A 20,770-nucleotide genomic window follows, 5' to 3' on the forward strand; every position below is an offset into this window, starting at 1 on the left:
ATTTTAACTGATTTGGCAAAAGTCTACAACTCAAAGTATGTATTTTTCAACATATGGATCATAATTTAGTCTTTTCTTGGTGATTTAAGCTTTGTTAAAAAGCTTGTTAAAAATACCAGTTAGTGAACTGTGCAAAATTTTTGGGTCAATTAATTATTAATTTCAATAGCAATGCTGAAATTTTGTTTTCTTAGGAAAAAAAATCTCTTTGTATTAGTTTGCTTTTTAGTTATTTTTTTGTTTATAAAGCGTGTGCTGTGTGGCGTTCTTTCCTTTTTGGTAGAATTCCTGAATGGATCAAGTCGAAGCAGCTTTCTGTCAAGTAGTTTTTACTATTTTCTGAAAATCTTTTGACCTAACATCATTCAAAATGTTTTCTGTAGTTACCACATCAGTACAAAATGGATGTCAGGCATCTCTAAGCCAGGCTACATCGCTCTTTTGTTTCACTTGAATTAAATTTGCTGGTTGGTTTTAAAAGCAGAATATTCTTTAGGAATTTAAGAATTGGTATTGGTCTGTTTGCTAAAGGATAAAAAGAGATCCAGGTGTGTTATAAAAGTTATCTTTCAGTATGACTTCAAATTCAGCTTAAGGAATACTGGGTTCCTATTATAAGAAAGAAATGATGCAAGTAGGTGCAGGGGATACAAAGAGAAATGAGAGATGGTTCTTGATACTTTCATGCTAAGTACAAACTGATTCTTAATACAACAGGGAATATGACTTATCATAAAAGTAGATTTGTAGTGGTATGCAATTTGAAGGAATAATAGGTGGCATCTAGTTTGGAATGAGAAATAATCACAAGATTCATTCATTCATTCATTTCTGTGATCGGTATTTGTTGATACTCATTTCTAATCTATTCTGTATTCTGTTGCCAGGGAATGAGCAAGGACAAAACAAAACAGTCTTTGCTTTCTTGGAGCTAACATTTTAATTAGATAATTCGAATAATAAATGAACAAACATACATGTAGTATGTCAAGTAGTGATAAGCATGAGGGGGAAATATAAAGCAGGTTTAATGTAGTAGAGAGGGCTAGGCAGCAGAGAAGGTTTACTAGTCTGTGGTCCTGTGTCAAGGAGGGCCTCACTGAATAGAGGCTGGAAAAGCCCTGGAGCAAATCCTGTGAATATATGGAGGGAATCTTTTAGGCTGAGAAAGTAGCAAATGCACAGGACCTCAAGTGAGAGTATGCTTGGTATGTCCAGGGAATAACCAGAAAGACATGGAGGCTGAATGGAGTAAAGGAGGTGCGAAGAATGGTTGATATGTAGGGGGAACCAAACCATGAAGGGTCTTCTAAACTGTTGTAAGAACTTTATTTCAAGTGATGAGGAAAGCTGGTAGAGGGTTAGCAGAGGAGTGAATCGACCTGACTCAGGTGTTTTATGGTGATCACTGGGGCTCTTGTGTGGAGAGTGGACTGTAGTGGGGCAAGGGTGGAATCAGGGACGCTATTTAGGAGGCTCTTGGAATAATCCTAGTAAAACATTATGGAGGCAGAAGAGAGTGAGAGACGTGGTCAGATTTCAGATATATTTTGAGAGGAATGATGACAGAATTTGTTGACAGCTAGGGCATACTTTGTACCTTTCGTGAGCATTGGGGACAGCCAGACATGGGTTCTTAAGTCCTTTCCTAAACATATTTCATTTATACTCCTAATTCAAAGAAAAAATATTTGAGAAAGAAACAGCAGTGAAATTTACTTGATATAATATATAGTAATCATTCATCTTAAAATGGCAACATAAGACTGGGATCATATGTGTTTCATTAATAATTTATGTGTACTGAAGCTCCCTAGCTCCCTAGCTCTGTGAGTCTTCTCAGTGATACCTACATCCCAGGGACCTTGTACTGCCCTGGAAAGTTTAGCCTATCTCTAAAGTCGTAATAACCACATGGTTTTCTTTTAGAATTTCTTTTCTTTGCATTTTTGCTCGTGAAATTCTAAAAATATATGGCTTGCTTAAACTGAATAATGAACTCTAGCCAACTTTCATTTGAAGCCTGTCCTAAATTCTATAAAAAATGTGCTTTAGAGAAGTCTTTAAAATAATGAATTGATTAGTGAGTATGAGGAAAAGTGGTTGGAGAAACAAATATGTTATTTGGGAACCAATGATGAAAAACACTGGAAGATTTTTTTTTCTTCTAAAAATAAACTATCCTAGTTCAGAAACTTAATTTGAAAACCTCGTATAATTTCTTATATTTTCCCCCCCAAGTGATTAAATTCAATTTGAAAGTAATAAAACTCTACTACAATATTGGGAATAATTCAGTGGTTGTAGCGAAGCTGATAGTGCAAGAGTATACTGTTAATTAGAATACATAGTCATAATCCAGAAATTGGAATGCCCTACCATTGTAAGTCTAATTTCTATAATGAAACAAAGCGATTCCTCAGGCAATATACAGAATTATGTGAGTCTATACTACTAAGGACTACTTTTTTTTGCTGTTGTAGTTAAATTTTATTTAGTTTTGCTTTGTTTTGTTTTTTACTTACGTGAGTACAGTGTTATATTCTACCTAAAGCTCTTGTCCTTTGACATTCCTGACAGTATGCCCGAAGTGGTGTACATCTCAAAGGTAGTTTGGAATGCAGCACCAGAACACAGAGAAATCTAGGCAAGAGATGAGGATTTCAGAGTCATCTGAAAAAGGTGACAGTGAAGCAGGTAGATGAGTTCACTTAACGAAGTAAACAGAGAAAACAATCCCAGATAGAGTTAACTGTATAAAGTAGTTTACATATTTAACTGGTAGGAAGAAGATTGAGCCTGTAGCAAATCAAATTCATAGGAGGAGAAAAGATCAAGAAAATCAGGAAATTAAGATTCTTTGGTTCTGTAAGAACACAAAGCCTAATAATTTTGATTTTTTTAAGAAAAATTAACTTGATAAAGATTGTGTATTTTTTATTTCTTACTGGATTCCCTGAATATCATCAAAGAAATATATTATTTCCTACCATAGCATATCAAGATTTAAGATATTTTAAATTTATACTTTGTGCATTTGACAAATATTTGTTGATTATGTGTTATCCCAGACCACAGGTGTTTCAAGTCTTATGAACAAAATACACCAGAATCCCTGCCCTCATGAAGCTTATGCAGTAAAGGGAGACAGACAATAAACAGCGTTAATTAGTAATGTATAGAATAGATCACTGATATATTGTATAATAGTTAGTAATGAGTGTTAATGAGGAAGGTAAAGGAAGAACAATGCATTAGTCAGCTTGGGCTGCCATAACAAAATACCAGAGACTGGGTGGCTTAAGCAACAGAAATTTATTTCTTCACAGTTCTGAAGGGTAGAAGTCCAAGATTAAGGTTCTAGCTTAAGCAATAGCAATTAATTTTTTCATAATTCTGAAGGCTAGAAGTCCAATAATTTTCCACCAGATTCCGTTTCTGGTGAGGTCTTTCTGGCTTGCAGATGGCTGCCTTCTAGAACATTGTGTCCTCATCCGGTGGAGAGAGTGATCATGTTAGTGTCTCTTCCTTTTCTAATAAGGGCATGTTAATCTCTTCATGAGGGCTCCACCCTCATGACCTCATCTAACCTAAATTACCTCCCAAAGCCCCATCTCCAAATATTGTCATCACATTGGAGGTTAAGGCTTCAGCCTAAGAATCTGGGGTGGGGGGAACAGTTCAGTCCATAGTGGGTAGGTGATGTGTGAGCAGAGGTGGTCGAGGTTCTGGAATAGCTGTTTGAAATGGCATCAGTCAGAGAAGGTTTCACTGAGAAGGTGGTATTTGAAGGAAAAAATGAAATAAATGAAAGAATGAGCCATGTGGCTTCCTAGGCTAACACTCTTCCAGGTAGAAGAAATAGTAAGTACCAGGCCCTGAGGTAGTAGTGAGCCTGGTGTATTTGAAGGACAGCAGAGAGACCAATGTGACTGCATGGGGTAAGCAAGGGAAAGTGGAGAGTGTGGGTTTTGAAGCCAGTGTAAGGACTTTGGCTTTGCTCACAGATGGGACACCAGTGGAAAGTTTTGAGCACTAGAGGAATAACAGGATTGACTTGTGTTTGGAAAGAACGTGATCTACATTTCCTACAAAGCACTAAAATCATATAACTTTGAAGTATTTTAATATAGTATATTGTTCAGAAAATAGATTAGTTCCTTGTTTTGTTTTGCTTTTAAAATCAAGAAATGCCCCCAAGTTAGAAAAAAATATACCTTTGCTATTTTTTAATGTGTATTCTGAGATAAAGCATGCATAAATGTCTAGTTAAATATAATCCTGTAATCCACCAGCATTTAAAAATGATAAATATAGGGTTATAGTATTAATAATATTTGTAGTTAATAAGATGATATGCTATAATTTTATTTACTTGAAATAATCAGTTAAATTTAGGAAACAAATATTCCACGCATATTTTGGTTACCATAACAACTTGGGTGAAAAATTGAAGAACAGATGTTAAATCAACCTGTTGCTGTTTAATGGTTTGACAGTTTTAAAATTCTATTTAACACTGTTCAGGTTTTAAATTTATGTATAACATAAGTTGTCCTTGAAAGAGATCCCTTATTTAACTTTCTTTCTATAAGGATTGTTATAAAATATGGATGAATAGATGTGAATAAAGAAAATGGTATGATAACCCAGGATAGAAATGTACTTGAAAGATTTATTTTACAACCGAAAGCATTTAGACTGAATTTTTTATTTTCTGTTTCTCTCACTGACTTACTCTCTGCCATCCTTTTCTTAGTTGGGGGAAGGAGATGGAGAATGATAGAATGTATAAGAAAAACATTTAATTTGGCCTTAGGGTTATGTTATTATAATTTTGAAGAGGATTTATTTTTTAATGACTCTTAGAACTTTCAATGTCAGCCTTATTTGTAAACTGTTTTTTAAATCTTGATGTTCAAATTTACTGCATTCAGTTTTTATAGATACTGGCAGGCTATAAATGCATTCATTTTAATCTCATTTTATCTCGAATTCTTTAAACTTTCAGGAAGCTGGGGGTAGAGATCTTGTAAATCATTCTTATGCATTTATAATTGGACAAAGTAAATGCATAAATCATTAATATTATACATCTCATGAGTAGAATATATGAGTGTTTAACATTGAAGTGAAATGTCGTTGTTGGCCAGTGTACACAAACATACACTGTTCACCTTACAGAATTTCATTTTGTCTGACATGGAGAGTGTTGAGGAAAAGGCAAATATCATAGCAGCTACTGTAATTGAATTGGCCTCTGAATCATATAAAGCCAGGAAGCCTGACAGTAACATTGTCTAAAACCTTAAAAAAATATTATGGTGCATGTGACGTGTATCTACTTGAGGCTGAAGTGAATGGGCTATTAGAAAAAATTGCTTTTAGGGGGAAAGAAAAGTATGATATTTTTTGAAAAATGTGTTTAAAAATGGAGGTGATTTTTTCTCTTGAAATGACTTGGTTTATACTTTAATCTAATTATGAAGCTTCTCTGGCCATTAATTTTTTTCCTGTTTTTTTTTTCTTTTTCTAAACCTAATTATTGTGGTTTATTTTTTATGAGTAAGTGATGTTTTACTTGATAGGTAGTGCCTAGAAGAATCCTGATGTGTGCCAACAGTTGTTTAATAAATATTTCAGTTGTTATTGGTAATAGATACAGCCATCTCATAGTATATCGCTCTCCTATGTCAGCAGTGGTTGATTACAAAATTTATTTGAGAACTTTTTCTTATTTATCATTAGAGGAAAATTGACCTGTGTCAAGGAGGCCTTAATTTTTAAATTTTTTGTATCTATTAAAATTTTTAGTTATTTATAACTAACTTCTTTATGCCACTTCAAAAACTAGTCAGACTCCAATTTCCATTTCAGTTTATGAAAGGAAATGAAATGAATTAGAGGGAAAACATTTTTAAAGGTAAAATCGTGACTTACACAAATATATGATGAGCAATATCTGAGATTTTCTTTAACTTATTATTACGGAGAGAGCCAGTAATGTGTTACAGCTAGCTCACAGGAGAATTTCAGAACCATAGGTATATAGACAATCAGGAATGGTGAACCGACTTTACAGACAGATGCAAAACTGATCTATTCATGAGGCAGTGATCAATTGCATTCCACCAGACAGTTCGCTTACATTTCTACAGGCAGGTATTATTTTCATTGTTACTGGTTTTCTACAGATTATGAAGTTGTAAAACAGCTTTAAGGCCTTGAAAGGCAGAGGTGACACTCAAGGATGCCCTTGATAGGGTATCCAGTGTTCTTTCTTGCCCATTTCAAAGTCTTTCACAGTTTCTTCTGTTTTTATTTTCTGTTGTCCTCGATTTGCCTTTCAAGTAAAGACACTAAATCAAATCATCCTGTCAGGCTAATATATAATAGAAATTTTTCTTTTGTTAATTTAAGTAGTCACATAGCCATTATCCTTATTCTATTTCTCTTCTATCTCTTAAAGTAACAAACTACTATTTTCATTCATTTCTGTTAAATTTGTTTCTAGTGAGTTTTTGATTGAGGTTATTGATGCTAAAATCCTAGGCTTTTTTTTTTTTTTTTGAAGTATATGTTTGCATATAGAAATTAAGGAAGAGAGCTTGAAGTGGCATATAAAAGCATTGGTTTCATTTTTTCAGGTTGTTGGGGCAGTAACATTTTTATTTACCCTTTAGAGGTTCTTCTGGCTGGTCTAAATTAAATTGACATGAGAGATTAACAGGAGAAAAACAAGTTTAATTTTGTACATATGGGAACCCCACATACGTGAGAGGTTCAAAGACAGGTAAAATGAAATATATATGCCATTCTGCGCTGAGGAATGGGATAAGGCCTTGGGGCTTCAAAGGGGAGGAGAGCAGTTCACAGGGCAGTAAGGAGAAGAGCAGATATTTGGTAATGAGATGTTTGCCCTTTCATACACATGGGTCACCCAGATAAAATTTATTTCTGGTAATAACTCTTATTCTGGGAAAGACCCCCCAATTTATATTCTTTTAGGTAGTTAAGAGAGGAGCAAAATCTTCTCTTGAGCCCACAGGGGTTTATTGCCTTCAACTCAAAATAGTCCATGTGCCAAAATGGAAAACATTTAAACCTTTCATGAGTTATTTTGAACTAAAGGTATAGATATAAAATCAAGAATGAAGTCAGAAAAATGCAGGAATGACAGGAGAATGGAGGATAGAGAGGAAAAACATCTTTAAAATTGTTTTTATTATAAATCTTAAAAACACATGTAAAGATAGAGAATAATTTGAATAATTTAATGAACCCCCATTTTCCACTCGCGTTCATTACTATCAACCTTTTGGTCACTTGCTTCATTTGAATCTTCTCTTATTTTTTTCCCATTAGTATTTTAATGTAAATGCCAGACATGAGGTCTTTCTTCCCAGTTACTCCCATATGTATTTTAGAAAGTAGTACCATTTTCATCCACAATTATACTATTATTCCTAAGAAGATTTATAGTAATTCCTTATTAAAAATAAATATCCTGTCCATATGCAGATTTCTCTGTCTCAAAATGTAGTTTTACCATTGGTTTATTCAAATCCTGATCCATCAAATCCATGTTTTGCATTTGGTTGTTTTGTCCCTTAAGTCTCTTTGACTTCAGAACAGTGGCCCCCCTTTTGTTTTGTTTGTTTTTGAACATGCCATTGACTTGTTGAATATATGTAGCCTCGTGTTCTAGATTTATGTGATTGCTTTTTTGTGATATCATCTAACTTGTGTTAAAAAACAAAATTCAACTGAGTGACGTAAAGACCAAATTGGCTTTATTCAGCAATTCATGAATTGGACAGCATCCTTCTAGCAATAAAAAGGAGCTCCAAACAATCAAATAAAATGGGAGACTTTTGTAAGCAGAAAGGGGCAGGGACAAGGAAAGAGGAGCTATCTGGCAGTGGCCTATCTGGCAGATTACCTCACTAAATGCTAACTGGGAAATTCCAGATTCACTGGTTTAAGATTCCATTTTGGAAGAGGTTGAAACTGCAGTTAGATTAGCTGTAAATCTTCGTTTGCTGATGTGGGGCTTACCACAAGTGAATCTATTTTGGGTCTATTGTCTCTCTCTCTCTCTCTCTCTTTTTTTTTTTTTTAACACTTGTTTCTCTGTATATCTGTAAACAGATGTTAAATTTTGACAAGAATATTTTATAGGCAGTGCAGCTATGTTTCATATTGTTTCACATCAGGTTTCTCTTAATCTGGCTGCTCCACATTTAGTGATGCTACATTTGATCAGAAGTTTGGATGGTGATGGCCTGGCCCTTCCTTTGTCAACATGGTTTTCCCTCACATGGCCAGCAAGTGATTGTAGGGTAATGATTTAGCACCCCATAAATAAGCAGTTTTTCAGCAACCTGAGAAGTTTTTTTGATTGAGGGGAATTATCATTGTCCTCTGTCTCAAAAGGCTAACCTATGTGTGCGTCTTCAGGAGGAATCTATATAGAACAGTGAAGAAGGAACTCAGACCAGCCAAATCAAATTTAATGGAAGAAAAGATGTTGCAGCCACATTTTTCTCCTGTTCAAGAGTAGATTTAAGAGGTAGATGGGAGAGATTTTTTAAAAATCAGAATGATGATGAGTACATTAGAGTTGAAAAGAAAGATGATCATAGGTAATTGTATTTAAAGGACATGTTGTGTGTGAGTGTCCTCAACTAATAACACCGCAAGGACCCTCATCTAAACTAAGTCTAACAATAACAACAAAAAGCCTCTGAAATGCCCATTTTCTTCCAGTAGATGAGCTTCAAAGAGTTGAAAAATCTAAAAAAAACCAAAACAAAACACACAAAAACAAAAAACAAAACAAATCTCAGATGTAACTTAAAAGCTTTCCTACGTTGGAGAGGACAGCCTAGGTGCCCCCTGAAGCTGGCATGAGAAGGCTGATTTGACTACATTGAAAGTGACAGAAGAAGAAAGAATGACTACAAATGTAAGATACATCCATTCCAGAAAATTGCTAAACTTGTGAATACAGCAGACAAGCTGTAAAACTTTCAGTGGAGGCTGTGAGGAGCAGAATTGATGCCCCAGAGCAAAGACTCATTGATGCTGGGGATAAAGAAACACAGCACAACCAAATTAAAACACCCAAAGCTAAAGAAAGTCTGAAAAATGGAAGAACACTGAAAAGACATGAAATCAAGCTACATAGAATAGTAGAAAACGCCAGTCCTTCATTTATGTCTTAATTTCTTTGCCTGTGGTTTTTATAACATGTTTGATTTAGATAACATTTCTCAGGGTGGGTATTTAGAACCACAGAGCATCATGCCCGAGATGTCCTGAAATGACAATGCCTAGATATTTGCCAAGTGTTTAATTTTCATTGCAAAGATAGGATTTTATAAGCTGCCAAGTATAAAAGGAAAATATAAAGGCACACAGAAGTAAGAATGACTTTAGATCTTACCTTTTAGATTTTGGAGAAGTGTAAGAATTTAGGGGAAAAGAAATAAAAAACAGTGGAAATAATACATTTTGGTATGCTATCTAGTCAAACCCACTTTTCTTTCTTTTAAGATAGAAGATGCCTTAATACATGGAACACTTAGAACAATCTATCAGTGAAGTACTTAGTAGCTGGAGTTCTCTTTCCAGAATCTACAGATGATCAAGGATTAGATAGAGTTTATCATTTAGTCTGTTTATATATGATTGTGATTTTCGCTTGCACCCTGCTATTCTTAGAAAACCATAGATAAAGTAAGGAACTAATAAAGAATTGAGTTGAAAGTATGATAAGTAAGATTCAATTGACACAAAAAACTAAATGCCAGGAAAAGGATGTATTTTTTTTCCCGAATGTACATACATCTTTCAGAAAAATATTGGTTATTAACTTGGACAAAATATGTATACTTAATATAATATAAAAATGTTATGGTTCAAATTATCAGAACATAGTACATTAAAATTAATATGACAAAAGTTAAAATAGGGCAGCCACATGAAAATTAAAATAAAATTCTTGTATGTATAAGACAAGAAATCCATAAACATAAGAGCACTCCTTAGAATAAACAAAAAAAAATTTGTAATGGTTGTAGTTGTATTTTCATGGATTGCTGTCAAACCTATATGTAAAAAAAAAATTACCAATTTAAATGCCTATATTAGAAAAAGAGAAGGGAAATCAAGACATATAGCGTGCCCCAGACAGGGAAAATAAAATTAAGCAGAAATAAACAAAATTATAATAGTTGATTGTTTCAGAAATTTTGTCAAAGTGAAAATTATCGAATCAGTTAGTTAGACAAAGAGTAAAAGATAAATAGGATCAGGAGAAGAGCTACGATAATTAGCATGTAGGAAAACCAAAATACTTGAGAGAATGTTATTTTTAGGTAGATGATGTTAATTAATGGCTCAGGTCAGAATCAGAAGTAATTAAAGTGTAAAGAGTGTGTGTGTGTGAGAGAGAGAACTGCCAAAGTGGATACAGCTAGAAGTAGAAATTGTAACTAGAATGTACCTCCTCAAATTAATTTCTGAAGGAAGAGGTAACGTATAATTAAATAAAATAAATAAAAACAGCTGTATCCGAAACCCAGAGTCATAACAAAGTAGCAAAGAAAAGAGCACTTAGCCCTGATGGGGATTTATTTTGGAGAATTTTTCGAAAGTTTAAAGAGAAGTTATTCAATGAATAATTTTAACTCTAGCTTCAAAATATAGAAAGGGACATTGTTAATTATCTGATCCATTTTATGAACATTTTGTTTTGACAAACTGATAAAAATACCACCTTTAAAAGTATAGACTGGGGTCATTAACCAGCAAACAGTACAGTACTAGGTAACAATAATTATTTACTCAGAGCAAGTAGATTATCCTCACATACATGGGTAGCGTAATAAAAGCAGTGCTGTTAACACAGAGGAAGGAACTCAGGACTCGTTTTTGATTCCTTCTCTATATCCTACCACAAGAAGGTCTTGTCTTCTGCGCCTTCTCCACCACCATCATCCTTCACCTGGATTAACTGCCGTCATCTCCTATTGTAATCTTCCTGTTCGGTTTTTCACCTAATCGCCTAACAATAGCCTGTTTGCATGCAGTACAGTAGCCAGAATGATCTTTTAAACGTCATTTCCCTGCGTAAAACCTTTTAGTGGTATCTCTTGAATTTAGGATAAAAATCCAAATTCCTAGCTGTCTTTAAGTTAGGTAATTTGGCCACTGCTTCTTTCTCCAACTTTTCCACATGTCCCTCTCCCCCAGGTTTTCCTTGATTCCAGTTATTTCACACTGAGCTGTTTCCTCCTCACCGCTCTTCTACTTGCTGACTTCTCTACCTGAAATATTCTTCCCTCAGCTCTTGTTACACAAACGCCATCTCCCTTCAGAGGCTCTCCTTGATTCCCCCAGTCTCAAATAGCCCTTCTTCTGCGCAGTCGTTGTCTAACAGAGTTCAGTTTTGTCTCTTTGTGTACTTAACCAAAATGATTTTGTTTACTTGTTTGTTGTCTGTCTCCTCCTCTAAGAACATAAGGCCCTTGCTCACTGCTGTCTCCCTAGTGCCTGTGACAGTTTCTGAGATGCTTAATGAATATTTTTTACATGATTGCATGATGGGTCATAATAGGCAAGAGAAGTAAAATAATATTGGGTTAAAAATAGAAAAATTGGGGGCGCCTGGGTGGCTCAGTCATTAAGCATCTGCCTTTGGCTCAGGGCGTGATCCTGTCGTTCTGGGATCGAGCCCCACATCCTGCTCCACTGGGAGCCTGCTTCTTCCTCTCCTGCTCCCCCTGCTTGTGTTCCCTCTCTCACTGGCTGTCTCTTGCTCTGTTAAATAAATAAATAAAATCTTAAAAAAAAAAAAGAAAAATTGGGCAATGAATGCGGTTGAATAGCGGTTACATTCCCTCATGGAAATTTAGCATGTAGCAAACTAATAGTTGGTAACGGAAAAAGGATGCTTATGGGAGGTAGTTTAAAAAGAGCAGTGGTCTTGGGAGCTTTGGGTTTTAATTCTGATCCACCCTCCTGACTTTGCAGAAGTTCCCTAATCTAACCTTTAGGTTCTTCATCTATAAAATTGTGATACCAGTATCTCCTGACTGATGTACATACTTGAGTGTTTGTGTGGGTAAGGTCCTGCCTCCTTCCCTCTTTCCTTCCCTCCCTATCTTACAAGACACTTTAATGTTAAATATTCTGCATTGGGCCCAAGATTTCAAAGGTGCTTCATACCATAACACCAATTGAGATAACATAAGTAAAATACCTGGCACAGTTGAAGGCACATAGAAAGTGAACAGTATATGTTCATTTCTTTCACTTCAAGTGGGAATCTGTAGGCTGGCCAATTCCGTATTTAACTCCAGTCTTCCCTGGGATTCTTAGAACTGTATATTTTTCTTATTAGAGTACATTCTTGCTTTCTCCTAGACTCTCAACTCTTTAAGACTGTTTTCCCTATGACATTTATCATAATGATTTATTCAGAGCTTGTGTTCTATAGGTGTTCTTTAAAATTCAGCATGCATTTATTACGTACCTGTTATGTGCAGTGCATAAAGTTAAATGCAGAAAACAAAGTAAAGGCAACAGAAAGACATATTCTAGTTGTACAGTGGGAAAATGTTGCTTACTTATAAAGAGATATTTAATAAGTTTATTTTTTTTTCACCTGGTTAAAAAGTATCATTTATTTGCTAGCATCTTTTTTTTTTAATTCAATAACCAACATGTAGTACATCATTAGTTTTTGATGTAGTGTTCAATGATTCATTATTTGTGTATAACACCCGGTGCTTATCACATTAAGTGCCCTTCTTATTGCCCATCACCCGGTCACCCCATCCCCCCTCTGACCTCCCTTTCTACAACCCTCAGTTTGTTTCCTGGAGTAAAGAATCACCAAGGGTTTGTCTCCCTCTCTGATTTCTTCCCATTCAGTTTTTGCTCCCTTCCCCTATGAACCTCTGCGCTATTTCTTGTATTCCACATATGAGTGAAACTGTATGATAATTGTCTTTCTCTGATTGACTTACTTCACTTAGCATAATACCCTAATAAGTGCATTTAATAAGATAGATTTGAATTTATAAAAATAAAAGATGTTGACACCCTGAAATGTAATAAAATAAATGTGGAAAGGAAAGTAAAAAATAAAAATTTTATCAACATATGTGATAAAATCTTACTGTGCAAAGTAGATGAAGATTTGATAGAAATGTGTATGGTCTGTAATAGGATTTTGTTTTGATAGTTGGAGAAGAGAAACAATTCACACATGTAGAAATATTAAGAGAAAACCTTTATGAAGAATATATAGTTTTTCTAGCAATGAAGCATAGCTTAGACATCTCAAAAAGACTTTTTTTTAGTAAAAGATTTACTTAAGAAACAAAATGTGGTGCAAAAAAAATTAGTACAAAAGCATCATAGTGTAAAAGCATCAAAAACAACAGAAGTGGGTTCTAATCCCTTTTTTTCTAAGCCTTTTTACTTCTATGCCACCGTCATTTTTTTCTAATTAGACATTTTTAAGAGCAGTTTTAGGTTCACAGCAAAATTTCATGGAGGGTACAGGAGAAATATCTCATATACCCCTTGCCTCTGCTTAGTTTCCCCTACTATCAAAGTCCTGCACCAGAGTGGTGCATTTATTACAAAAGATGAACCTACATTGACCCGTCTTTATGACCCAAAGTCCCTAGTTTATATTAGGGTTAACTCTTGGTGTATACTTTGTGGGTTTTGACAAATATAATGACTTGTATTCACCATCGCAGTGTCACACAGTGTAGTTTCATTGCCCTAAAAATACTCTGCCTATTTGTCCCTCTCTCCCTGCTTAGCCCCAGCAATCATGGATCTTTTTAGTATCTCCATAGTTTGCCTTTTCCAAAATGCTATGTGTGTAGTAGGAATCATACACTATATAGCTTTTTTTTAGATAGATTTTTTCTTTTGCTTAAAAATATGCATTTAAGTTTCCTTCATGTGTTTTCATGGCTTGATAGATCATTTCTTCTTAGCACTCAATAATATTCCACTGTCTAGATGTAACACAGATTATTTACCATTCACCTACTGAAGGACATTTGGTTTCCCCAAGTTTGGGCAGTTATGAATAAAGCTGCCGTAAACATTTGCCAAGCAATTTTTTGTTCCCTGCCAGTCACAACCTCTCTGGGGTTCAATTTCCTCAATCTGTAAACTGCAGCTGATGATTTCTAAGGATTCTGAGGTTTGAAATGATATGGTTATCTAGATAAAAATCATGAAATTTTATGTAATGCTGATTATGAATAACTTAGGTAGGCCTGTATGCTGAAGACATTATAAGTTGGTAAAACCTTTCTGATAGAAAGCAATCTGGTCCTATATAAACTAAAATTATACTCTGTTCAGATCATTCTGTTTTGGGGGGTGTACTTCAAGTAAACCCAAATGGAAGTTACAACATTTTTTCTTTAAGCAAAGATTTTCATAGGGTAATTAATTAAAAAAAAATTTTTTAAAGATTTTATTTATTTGAGAGACAGAGAGGGAGTGGTGGGGAGGGGCAGAGGGACAGGGAGAAACAGGCTTCCCGCTGAGCAGGAAGCCTAATGCGGGGCTTGATCCCAGGATCCTGAGATCATGACCTGAGATCAAGGCAGACGCTTAACCAGCTGAGCCACCCAGGCTCCCCCATAGGGTCATTTATTAAAGCCAAATAAAACAAAACAAAACGATGGAAACAATTCAAATGCCCAGTAATGGAGAAATGCAAAGTAAATTGTGTGAGGGCAGGGATCATGACTGTTTATTCAGACTGATGTGTGCATAGCACCTCACTCAGTGTGGTGTTCTAAATATTGGCTGAGTGTAAAAATACTGAAAAAGAACTTAGGGGAGAGAGAAGAGCTTGTGCTGAATATAAAAGATTAGATGGGATTCTGCTTTCCCGTTCATTTGCTGCTTGGCATCTCTCTTTGCTACATTCCGCTGTGCCAGCTGTTACCTGCTGGACTCCACACTTGCCCCTTTACTGACCCCAGTGAACGTCTTCGGCATGTGAGGTAGCAGCCGTCACATAGCAGCTTCTGCTTGGAAAAGGATATCACAGTGGCTGTAAAGGAGTTAAAGCAAGAGTAGACTCTGCCCTCATTTTGCTAGGGCAGTCTCAGCCTGTGCTTGATGTCTCAGTGTCAAGTTTAATAGCAGCTTCCACTCTCAAAGGTAACTGGGTTCGGATGGAAGGGTGCCATTTAGCTGAGGCTCTGACTTGCTGTTTACTTCAGTGCTGTAGTTGTGAAACATTTTCTTGATTTTTCAGTTCAGTTTACTTTAATGAACTTTTTTTTTTTTAATGCTCAGTGGATGATTGTGAGATACAAAGAAAGTCAGATAAGGCCCTGTCACCACAGAATTTCACTTTAATGCTTTTTCCTCGTTAGTTTATTTTGGTAACTCATCGCCTCCTTCAGAATCAGAAGTGTTCCTAGATCCAAGCTCCTTCCATGGCCTCATCCATTTAGAAGACCTTTTTCTGGTTTGCTTCTGGCTGCATGCCTTCCTCTCCTGTGGAACATGAAGGAATATTCCTAAGAACCTGTGCCCCTACCACGTGGCACTCTGGGTATTTGGGATAATGGAATTCCTTGCCCAAACACTTTTGAGCCTGCTTCTGGGGCCTGTGTGGATCTCTTCCCTTGGATGCACGCACACAAGGCCCTTCACAGTGCCCACTGAGCCAGGGATGGGAGGAGAAGGGAGTGGACAGCAGGTCAGTGGCAGGAGGTGGGCAGGCTCCTGCAACCTTTCACATTGCAGAATTCAAGAATTCTAATTTTATACCTGGCCTTCGGGGTCATTTTGAATGTGTATTCCTCAAAGTAGGAGAATAGAACATATTTTTTGCAGTAGTTTATTAGCTTGAATTACTGCTTTTAGATATTTAAACACATGGTATCTGAGCCTCCAATTACATTCTTGCCATGGACCCCACAAATATCAGGGGTAGGCCCACTCATGGTAAAACCTGAAATCCTTACTATAATACATGAGATCCTACATAATCTGCTTCTGCCCCTACCCTGCTCAGCTCCAGCTGAGCTAGCTTCCTCACTGTTCCAGAACTGTCCAGGCATGCTTCCATTGCAGGTCCTTGCACACTCCCTGCTGCTTCTTGGAATGCTGTTCTTCCAGGTATCCATGTGACCTCTTCCCTCATGTCCTTCAGGTCTCCTCGCCTTCCTCTCTCCTTCCCGTACCTCCCTCCAAGCAGTACCCCTTCCCCACTGCCATCATTATTTTATCAGTGAGACCTCGATGGGCTAATCTTTCCAAAATTTTACTATCCTCACAAACACTGACTGTCTCCTTCCCTGCTTTACTTACTTAATGTGCATCACTATAAAAAAGTTAGAAGTAATAAAAAATTAAAGTAGGTCCCGTCCCTAAATTTCTTTCTTTTAAGCTCTCCTTAGATAAAAAATGTTTTTTCCTTAAAATTTTTCTGTTTTAGTTTTTGTGTCTTAAAGTCATTTATGTAGCCACTTTAGAGAATCACCTAGATCTCCAAGTCTCCTTATTTAAAGCTGCAGTCCCCCTACCCTGCCCTCAGTTTTTTAAGGGTAACCATCTTCAGCTCTCTTCAATGATTCTTTAAGTATTTCCCACTGTATCTACATAACACACATACTTACTACTTCTTAACTTTTCAATTTTAGGCATTACCAATTTACTTTCCCCTGTAGAGGATGAGAACTAAGGTTCCCCTTATCGTTGGCACACCCTGTGCACGCACACACATGATCCAACTCTCCGTCTTCCCAGTATTGAGTTGTGATTTGGGGTAGATCAAGATTTAGTGTTTTTATTTTATTATTTATTTATTTTATTTTTTAAATATTTTTTTATTATATTATGTTAGTCACCATACAGTACATCCCTGGTTTTTGATGTAAAGTTCCATCATTCATTAGTTGCGTATAACACCCAGTGCACCATGCAATTCCTGCCCTCCTTACTACCCATCACCAGCCTATCCCATTCCCCCACCCACCTCACCTCTGAAGCCCGCAGTTTGTTTCTCAGAGTCCGTAGTCGCTCATGCTTCATTCCCCCTTCTGATTACCCCCCCTTTCTTTATCCCTTTCTTCTCCTACCGATCTTCCTAGTTCTTATGTTCCATAGATGAGAGAAACCATATGATAATTGTCTTTCTCTGCTTGACTTATTTCACTTAGCATTATCTCCTCCAGTGCTGTCCATGTTGTAGCAAATGTTGAGAACTCGTTCTTTTTGATAGCTGAGTAATATTCCATTGTATATATGGACCACAGCTTCTTAATCCAGTCATCTGTTGAAGGGCATCTCGGCTCCTTCCACGATTTAGCTATTGTGGACAATGCTGCTATGAACATTGGGGTGCATATGGCCTTCCCTTCACTATGTCTGTATCTTTGGGGTAAATACCCAGTAGTGCAATGGCTGGATCATAGGGTAGCTCAATTTTTAACTTTTTAAGGGACCTCCACACTGTTTTCCAGAGTGGCTGTACCAACTTGCATTCCCACCAACAATGTAGGAGGGATCCCCTTTCTCCACATCCTCTCCAACAATTGTTGTTTCTCGCCTTGTCAATTTTTGCCATTCTAACTGGCGTAAGGGGGTATCTCAGTGTGGTTTTGATTTGAATTTCCCTGATGGCTAATGATTTTGAACATTTTTTCATGTGTCTGTTAGCCATTTTTGTATGTCTTCATTGGAAAAGTGTCAGTTCATATCTTTTGCCCATTTTATGATTTGTTTATTTGTTTCTTGCATATTGAGTTTGAGAAGTTCTTTGTAGATCTTGGATACCTTTTATCTGTAGTATCATTTGCAAATATATTCTCCCATTCCGTGGGCTGCCTCTTAGTTTTTTAGTGTTTTTAAAACTGTAAACACCAGTCACAGCTGAGCCATGTTGTAGACTGTGATTACTTTTCCTATAGCATTTTGTTTTTCATGGAATTAAAAATTATGATGGTTTTGCTTTGCTTACTTTTCTAGGTTATTAGCATCAGTACTCCCTCCGACTGCCCTAGTTATGTGTGTCTTCTTTCAGTATGTTCACACTTCTGTATGCTATTGTTCTCATTTCTTGAGTCTTCAGATCTTTTTAAATCTGGATGGGTGTTCTCACGGTCAGGCCTCGTTTGACTGAAATCATAGAGACACCTCTAAGAAGTCTTGTTTATCCCCAATAGGACATCAGGCAGTCACTGCAGATAGAGTTGTTTGTTTCAAATACATTACTGTGTGAACAAATAATGAAAATGTAACTATGTACCATGAATTTCTTTTTTTTTTTTTTTTTTAATGATTTTTTATTATATTATGTTAGTCACCATACAGTACATCCCCGGTTTCCAATGTAAGGCTCAATGATTCATTAGTTCTGTATAACACCCAGTGCACCATGCAATACGTGCCCTCTTTACTACCCATCACCGGTCTATCCCATTCCCCCACCCCCCTCCCCTCTGAAGTCCTCAGTTTGTTTCTCATAGTCCATAGTCTCTCATGTTTCATTCCCCCTTCTGATTACCCCCCCTTTCTTTATCCCTTTCTTCCCCTACTGATCATCCTAGTTCTTATGTTCCATAGATGAGAGAAATCATATGATAGTTGTCTTTCTCTGCTTGACTTATTTCACTTAGCATTATCTCCTCCAGTGCCGTCCATGTTGTAGCAAATGTTGAGAACTCGTTCTTTCTGATAGCTGAGTAATATTCCATCGTATATATGGACCACAACTTCTTAATCCAGTCATCTGTTGAAGGGCATCTCGGCTCCTTCCACGATTTAGCTATTGTGGACATTGCTGCTATGAACATTGGGGCGCATATGGCTGTACCATGAATTTCTGTATGGTTCTCCTTCATGTGTTATAATTAAGATACCTTTTATTCCAAAAATACAGAATGTATTCTTATATTTCATTGTTTTATGAAGAGCATATTAAGAATTACTGGAATAATTTTAATAAATTTAAATTTATAAATAAATACATTTAAAAATATTTTGTATGTACATTTTGTTTATAAATAAATAAATTTAAATAAATAAATATATATATATAGTATCGTATTCTTTATTTATAGGCTCTTAAAATTAGAGAGATCTGTAATTGCCCACCACTTTCTGGACCAGACCCTCGATTACTATTCAAACTCAGCATGAAGCATTTCCTGGAAGAATCGGAGAAGGAAGACCTAAAAATCACTGCTGAGAAACAGAAAATGGATACTGTCACCATTCAACAACAGAAGCAAATACCCTTAACATATATAGTTGAGAAGAGAACTGGCAGTTGAATTAAAATTTATGAGACATGGGATATATGAAGAATGCCACAATCCTTACCATTTTTATGTTATTTTTTAAAAAATGATGTTTGAAATTTAAAAACTGTATATTCAGGGTTAAATCATGTATATTACAAGTATTATCTAAATTCTTCTAGGTATTTTCATGAAATATTGATATATTTTAATCTATTTTAAAGTATCTTCAATGAGGAAAATGTCACGGAATAAATTTATATTACACATTTTACTCTGTCTCATACTTGCTTTTCATTTGGAAGGCAGACCTCTAGTGGATGAGAAATCAGAATGTGCAGTAATTCTTAATGTGGAGAGAATTCCAGCTGAGCCTAAACTGGGGTTCAGAGTCTGTGTGGTTATGATGAACTGGGAAACTGACAGTCTGAAGCATCTGTTTGCAGAAATTGATTTGCCCTGGGATAGGATTATGTGGAATAGGGGACCTTGAGATGGAGAATTTCCTGGTCCTCGCTTATGGACTCTGAGGAAAAAAGGGCTACATAGGCAGAAGCTTAAAGAAGTTGTTTTCATAGGCAAAAGTAGTGCTCGTTGTGGTCCAGGTGACAAAGTGCGAAACAAAATGGTAAGAGAGGGTCATTTCCTTGCAGACCCAGTGTGCCGCTCATGTTCTGAAGTCTTAACAGAAAGTTGTATCATCTTGGCTCCTTCACATACTAAGATCTGGGAATCTCAGCAGTTCTCAGAGAAGGCAACCACCCTGTTCCCACTGAGGGAATCACCAGGAGGGGCAAGAGAAGGTGCCGCCCCCAAGTGGATCTCCCTGGGCAGCAGACATCTGCAAAGGGCTGGAAGAAGATGGGACAGGGAGCACAAGGCACATCCCTGGTGATACTCAGAAGTTACTGTATTATATTAGTCCGGAAATAAACTTCTAAAATTTATTATTTGTGTAAATTATTTGTACTCCCAAACTTGTGAAGTCTAGTGACGTTGAGGTTCTATTCCTGAGAGGGACATTTTTCTTGAAACACATTATATTACATAGTTTCTTAGAGAATTAAAGGGGAAAGAACGATCTTTTATGGAGTGTCTACTCTGAGCTAGGCCTGTTTATTCCCAGACCCCATGAAGTAGGTTGCAGCCATCTCCTTTCACAGTGAGAACAGGATTGGCGAGGTTACGTGGTGCACCCAGTACCTCTCAGCTAGAAAGAGCAAACCTAGATCGGTGTGACTGCACGTCTGTCCATCTTCACAACTCGCAAGTATCTAAAGCAGAGCTATCGGAGGGGAACAAACGCCATCCTCAGGTGTGTGTGCGTGTCCTCATGTATGGCTACAGTACAGGTAAAAATCTAATTATAAAATCAGGATCACTTACCTGCAGGATGGGTTTCCTCCTCTCAGACCCTTCTCTCACAAAGAGCATGAAAAGCCTGGGTGAGGCAGGTTAGG

The 20,770-nt window shown here is 36.5% G+C and overlaps 1 protein-coding gene across 3 annotated transcripts in view; it reads left to right on the forward strand.

Annotated features, from left to right (window-relative positions):
- OMA1 (OMA1 zinc metallopeptidase) overlaps nucleotides 1-19,584 on the forward strand; it is a 78,382-nt gene extending 58,798 nt beyond the window's left edge. For all 3 annotated transcript variants that reach the window (XM_008699145.2, XM_008699146.2, XM_040627252.1), the window contains exon 9: nucleotides 19,131-19,584. In XM_008699145.2, the coding sequence (XP_008697367.1) occupies nucleotides 19,131-19,343 (213 nt within the window). In that variant the 3' untranslated portion in view covers nucleotides 19,344-19,584. The remainder of the gene's footprint in view (nucleotides 1-19,130) is intronic.
- Nucleotides 19,585-20,770: the final 1,186 nt, after the last annotated feature.

Source organism: Ursus maritimus, unplaced genomic scaffold, assembly GCF_017311325.1.
Source record: "Ursus maritimus isolate PB19 unplaced genomic scaffold, ASM1731132v1 scaffold_12, whole genome shotgun sequence".
Lineage (NCBI taxonomy): Eukaryota > Metazoa > Chordata > Mammalia > Carnivora > Ursidae > Ursus > Ursus maritimus.